Raw genomic sequence first — 6247 nt, 5'->3', positions numbered from 1 at the left:
CCTCGGAGAAACTAAAACCTCTGATGAAACAATCCTTCAGAAGCGTGACGGTTTGCACAAAACGCAGACTTAAATTTTAATCATAGATTTTAATGAGTTCTTCTCCATTAAATGAAAAATCAAAGCTCATACACTGAGGAAATATTCATTACATCTGAGTGAAAAGGGTTTTTAATAATCTACATTGAATCTATTTTTATCTTGGTCTATTGAGTGAAATTCAGAAGTAAGTATATATATTTCGGCCATTATCATTGACATCCTAGTTAATTTTTCTAGTATAAAAAAAATCGTGAGTTTTTTTCTGGATGCTCTTTGTCAAATGCGGGATTTTCTGAGTTCCGAGCGGACCCTGAAAGCAGCAGCCGCTCCTCCTACTGTACAGGTGTACTCCACACCTAGACACCTTGTCAGGCTGGTTTTATTAGGCAGGTAAACAGACGGCCATTATACATAGGTAAGTTTGATTGTAAAATGGTATTTAATGTTTTTTTTTCTCTAGATTTAAGCTGTTTTCGTGTTTCAGGACCGAGAACTCACCTGTCTGACGTGTATACCTGTCGGTGTGAGCAGTGGTCGCTTCTCCAGGATGATGCGCCTCGCAGTTTTTCTCCTCATGATATCTACAGGATCCCAGCTGGCAGGAGCTCTAGTCTGTGAGTTTCTCCCAGTTTCTAGTCCGATCCTGTTTTTAATGTGAACCACGAAGTTAGCAACAAAAAAAAAATAAAGTGCATTATCCGTGGTGAAAGCAGTGCTGCTCATAGTGGTCAGTGTGTGTAAGTGCATCCTCTCCTCTCTATCTCCATTACACACACACACACACACACACACACACACACACACACATATATATATATATATATATATATATATAATGTGTGTGTGTGTGTGTATAGTATATATGTTTGTGTGTGTCTATATAGTGGGCTGCTCAGTGGTACAGTGGGTAATATACATACGCATATGTATACATACATACATATATATACATACACACACCCATATATATATATATATATATATATATATATATATATATATATATATATACATACATATATATATATACACTCACCGGCCACTTTATTAGGTACACCTGTCCAACTGCTTGTAACACTTAATTTCTAAGCAGCCAATCACATGGCAGCAACTCAGTGCATTTAGGCATGTAGACATGGTCAAGACAATCTCCTGCAGTTCAAACCGAGCATCAGTATGGGGAAGAAAGGTNTATATATATATATATATATATATATATATATATGTGTGTGTGTGTGTGTGTACATATATATCCTTTGTTTATACTGAAACCTGTGGAAACCTTAGACAATTTTAATTTGACACCCTTTTCAGAACTGATTATATCACCATGACTGTTCCTAATTGTTATCAATAAAGACTTTGTGCCAGTAAACACTTCGCGTCAGCTTTGGTTAGACTGTCATAATCTACTATAAAATATGTGGCCCTTTTAAAATACTGGATGCCATTCAAACAGATTGTTATTCTAACCATAAATAAAGCAGCATGTTAGATCACTTATCAAAATGTGTCCATAAAATACATAGAATTTTTTTTTAATTTTTGCTGAGAACTACAAAGCACGGCAATGCAGCTTAGGGACACTGTGGACATGCTGTTTGGCTAAATAAGATTTAATTATTTAAAACAGATGTTTTTTTCAGCAATTGGGGGTCACTGAAGGCAAAAAAAGCAAAGGAAAAGAGGTGTTTCAATAGAAGCAGAAATCAAAAAGAAAATTCTCCCGTAATTTGGTGGAAAAGGGTCAAGACCAAATAAATAGAGCAATATCTTCAGAGGGATTTTTCTTCACAGAAAGAGTAATTTACATTTATATCTTTTTTTTTTAAAGAAAACTGTCAAAATGTCAGACAACTGTCGGATGTGTAACATATGTGAATAATATAAAAATATACCATATAGTAAGCTGGTAAAATGTACATTTTCCTCCAGCAAGTAGTTATTGACTGAGGTGTTTTAGTAAGACATCACAGAAATTAGCACATAATTGCCATGAAGAGAAACTAAATTTGAGCAATTTCAAATTTCCTTGTATAAATAGGTAATAATGTTGAATTCCGTCCTGCTTTGCTTTGAAGTAACTTCTGTAGTTTCAAACAAAGCTGAATTTATTACTCGGATTCTACTGTTTTAAGAAAAAATGTATGATTTGACATTAGTAATCCATCAAAGTAAAGCAGCCTATAGGAAAACCAATAAGACCACCCCCAGGATTTGCTTATCTATTTCAATGTAAATTCTCTTTATTGTCATGTAATGTCTATGTTTGGAAAAATATGTTTTTGTAAATCATGGCCAAAAGAGAAGCATCTTTTCACAAAAGTCCGTTTGTATGAGGGGTTAAGTTCAAGTACCACGCTGCCACTGACTGCCACTCTGGGTCCCTGAGCAAGACCCTTAACCCCACACTGCTTCCTAAAGGGATTTTCTTATTTTTTTTCTTCAACTATGAACTATTAAAAACACTGAGTCCCTTTATGTGGAGCAGTGGTGGCCTAGTGGTTAGAGCATGTTGCATTGCTGTCATGACTGCTGTTTCCATCTCTCATTTTCTGATCTTCCTGATCATCTGATTCAGATGCAGAGAGATCTCACCCTGCAGAGAGAATAGATAATTGTATTCAAACTCTTGGCAAACAATGTTTGCATTCTGAATGGTTTCTTTAGGATGTTTATATTTTGAGCACATCAATTTTGAATACAATTACAATTCCTCTTTATTAATTTCATTTAAAATTTACAGTTAGAAAAAAAAATTCTCAGGTTGAATTTCTAAATACGTTATTTAAATGTTTAATGTAAACATTTAAATCAACCGAATTTAAAATGGCTGTTTTTCTTTACATAGCTAGGGGTTTTTCAGAAATATTAGAAAGGAAAACGGTGGTGGTGGCTGTGAGTGAATGACTGAATGTAATTCGCTTTGGTCAGACTTGAAAAAAACATTTACCATTTATGCAAAAAGAAGTGCCTTATTATTGTATATATATATATATATATATATATATATATATATTAGGGATGGAACGGTTCACAAAATCCACGGTTCGGTTTGGTTCACGGTTTTGTGGTCACGGTTTTCGGTTCGGTTCGGTATATGTTTATTGTTACACCGAAAAAAAAAAATAAAAATAAAAATAATAAAGATTAATGAAAAATAAAAATTTATGAAATTAATGAAAAAAATCCAAAAAAATTAATGAATTGCACTATTTATGCACGCCACGTATTACTTTACTTGGATTTATCACTTTACTTGGATATAGTTTTACATATGCATATATATATATATATATATGCAACTGTAACTGGAGCGTGTAACAAAAGTAATTTCCCTCTGGGATTATTAAAGTATTTCTGATTCTGATCTCAGTCCTATTTTCGTTTAGTTTTTTAAATTTTCAGAGTCATCCAGACCTTTATGCCTTCCAAGCATAAAATTGTAGTGAGACGTGGATTCAATCACCTTAAATGAGACATCAATTTGTGCATCATCTACCTAACAATGAAAATAAGTTTTTTTTTCTCCAAGAAATAAAGCCAAGAGGGAGCAGGTGCAGCATCTGTGCTCATGTTTGCCCTATAGGAGGAGCCTCTTAAACAGAAAGACCATGAAGACAGATTTTAAAAGAATGTTTGATGTTTAACGCCATTCCTGTGCTGGATTAAAAAATAGAGGGAATTATCATAAAAAAGGATTTATACACACAATGAAAAGACACCTCCATGTAACTCCTCCTGAATCTTATCTGCTCCTCTGTCTACTGGTCAAAATGAGAACTGCAGTTAATGCTGCACACCTAAAGCACATGTATTGAGGCAAAGGGGGGCATTCAGATTTTATTTTTATGGGACGGTGTAAGGCCTGAATAAGCTTTGAGTTAAACTGGGGGTTTTTAAGAACAGGGATGCATCCAAATGTTGCAGCAAAGTAGCTTTCAAGCAATGAAGTTGGGCAAACCTTATCTAAACCAAGAAGTTTTGGGGGTTTTGTCTTGCCGGAAGGGGAACCTCCACCCCAGCATTTGATAGGATTTCCTCCAGGAGTTGCCAGGATTTAGCTTTATTCATTTTCCCCTAACCTAATTAATTTCCTTGTCCTTAATGCAGGAAATCTGCCACGCAAATCATGATGCTGTCCCCCCAACCACGCTTAATGGGATGCACAGTATTATTTTCCACCAGGACAACCACTCCTGTTCATCAGAGCAGAATAATCTGTCTCTCAGTAGAATGAAAAAGTCACCAAACTGAAAAAAAAAGCAAATTTTTATTTGAAAAAATAATTCCTAAGCTGTATTTGGAATTGGTAACTTATAATTGTTTTTTCTATTTCCAATCTATCTTCTACAGTTGAGATCCACATAAAAATTGTGGAAGGACGGAGCGTCTCCCTGCCATGCCGAGCTCCCAACATGATCGACCCCATCAAATATTTGGAGTGGAGCAGACCCGACCAGAAAATGGCATACATCTTTCTCTACAGAGATAAGCATATTTATGCAGACTTCCAGGACCGGGCTTTCAAGGACCGAGTAGATCTGCTGGACAGAGAGATGAAGGAGGGAGAAGTGTCTTTGGTTCTAAAGAACACCACAACTGCCGACACCGGGGTGTATGAGTGTCGGGTCGTCCAAGCCGTGACAAACCGTCAGAAAAGAGCAGTTCTGATCTCTGAGCCCAACATGATCATAAAGCTAAGAGTTGTTCGAGAAAGTGAGCATTTATGATGGTAGTGTGAGAGTGGAGCTTCTCAGATCTGGTGTTTGTGGTTCTAAAAAGACATAATCTATACTAGGATATTATGTCTTAATCCCCCTGACAGCTGTTAATCACCTTTTTCTGATCCGCAGATCAAATCCACGAGGCTGACGACGACACCTGGGACGTCCCAAGAAGAAACCTGGACGAAGAAGATGAAAATGAAAATATCCAGGAGTATCTCGCACTCTTACTGCCAGTTGTTGCAATAACCGTCCCTCTTCTGGCTTTAACCACATTCAAGTTTTTCAGATCTTTATTTATGGTGAGCTACAGAACACTGTCTAAGTGATCTAAGTGATCTCTCTAGTAATGAAGAACACGCAGAAATTGCTGGCTGGGAAGCTTTCTGATGATGAAAAGTCTTTGGTTTGGTTCAAGGTTTACTCTGCTTCACTTAATTACATTTTATGTTGTGAACCAGATTGGGAACTGTTTTTTAATGAGTCGAAGTTTATATATCAAGGTGCTTCACTGTTTTTGCGGAATATGTATCACTTTGTATGGGGAATGGGAGCAGATGTTAGACGGCTTTGCATTCTGGGATTGCTGTGGTTTTACTGTCACATCTGCTATGTAGGGGTTCAAAGGTGGCGGTGGTATAAAGAGACACCAGGGCAGAACAAATGAATGAAGATGATGATATTGTTGAACATTAGAGAAGTTACGAATCATAGAAAAATAAGGCTCCTTAATGGGCTTTTGAAACAGGAGTGACCTCGTCTTGTTTCCTGGAAATTGTTAATGGTTTTGCTGTATAATTTGTTCCAGAGCATGTTTATGCACATGAAAACTCAAAACAGTGTAATTTGATTTATTCCTTTCTATTCTTTTACAGAGGTTTTTATCACTTAAAAGTTATGGTAATATTAGAACAGCTCCCGAACATAAGGTGGTCAAATTTCAGCTATTAGGAACACTTTGGATCATAGATTTGAATTTCTATTATATCAAATTAAAGCACTATAATAATGGGTACCTACACAGCTTTTAATATAAACTTGTTACAATGATACATTTTCCACATTAATTTGCCAGAAACCAATTTTCCTTGTTTAATTCACATTTGTGCTATTCTAATTGGGGTGTCAAACTCAAGTCCTCAAGGGCCGGGATCCTGCAACTTTTAAATGTGTCCCTGATCATACCTGAATCAAATGGCTTAATAACCAACCCCGCATGCATGCAAGTTGTGCTTTTCTTGCCGATGACCCTTATTATTTAATTCAGGTGTGTTGAAGCAGGGCAGAGATGGCAAAAGTACTTACTTTCCGTGCTTGAGTAAAAGTACAGATACTTGTGTTAAAAAATACTCTGGTCAAAGTGGAAGTACTGATTAAACTTCTTTACTCAAGTAAAAGTAACAAAGTACCGGCTTGTAACATTACTTAAAGTATAAAAGTAAAAGTTGAAACCACTTTTTTTCATGTTTAAATATATT

General features: G+C 36.0%; 1 protein-coding gene across 1 annotated transcript; it reads left to right on the top strand.

Moving 5' to 3' along the window:
• The first annotated feature begins 509 nt into the window (after positions 1-509).
• LOC107082268 lies at positions 510-6142 on the top strand. Its single transcript, XM_015370867.1, has 3 exons — positions 510-656; positions 4399-4761; positions 4899-6142. The coding sequence occupies exons 1-3, from the start codon at positions 590-592 to the stop codon at positions 5096-5098; spliced, it is 630 nt and encodes a 209-aa protein (XP_015226353.1). The 5' UTR covers positions 510-589; the 3' UTR covers positions 5099-6142.
• Positions 6143-6247: the final 105 nt, after the last annotated feature.

Source organism: Cyprinodon variegatus, unplaced genomic scaffold, assembly GCF_000732505.1.
Source record: "Cyprinodon variegatus isolate N-32 unplaced genomic scaffold, C_variegatus-1.0 Scaffold49, whole genome shotgun sequence".
NCBI classification, from domain to species: Eukaryota; Metazoa; Chordata; class Actinopteri; order Cyprinodontiformes; family Cyprinodontidae; genus Cyprinodon; species Cyprinodon variegatus.
Note: the sequence above shows the minus strand (reverse complement) of the source record. Positions and strands in the feature narration are given on the sequence as shown.

Bases quoted from the DNA above. Each gene is read 5' to 3' on its own strand.
- LOC107082268 (XM_015370867.1), top strand. From the start codon at position 590: ATGATGCGCCTCGCAGTTTTTCTCCTCATGATATCTACAGGATCCCAG. The intron at 657-4,398 runs GTGAGTTTCTCC...TATCTTCTACAG, and splicing joins GCTGGCAGGAGCTCTAGTCT to TTGAGATCCACATAAAAATT. The intron at 4,762-4,898 runs GTGAGCATTTAT...TCTGATCCGCAG, and splicing joins GCTAAGAGTTGTTCGAGAAA to ATCAAATCCACGAGGCTGAC.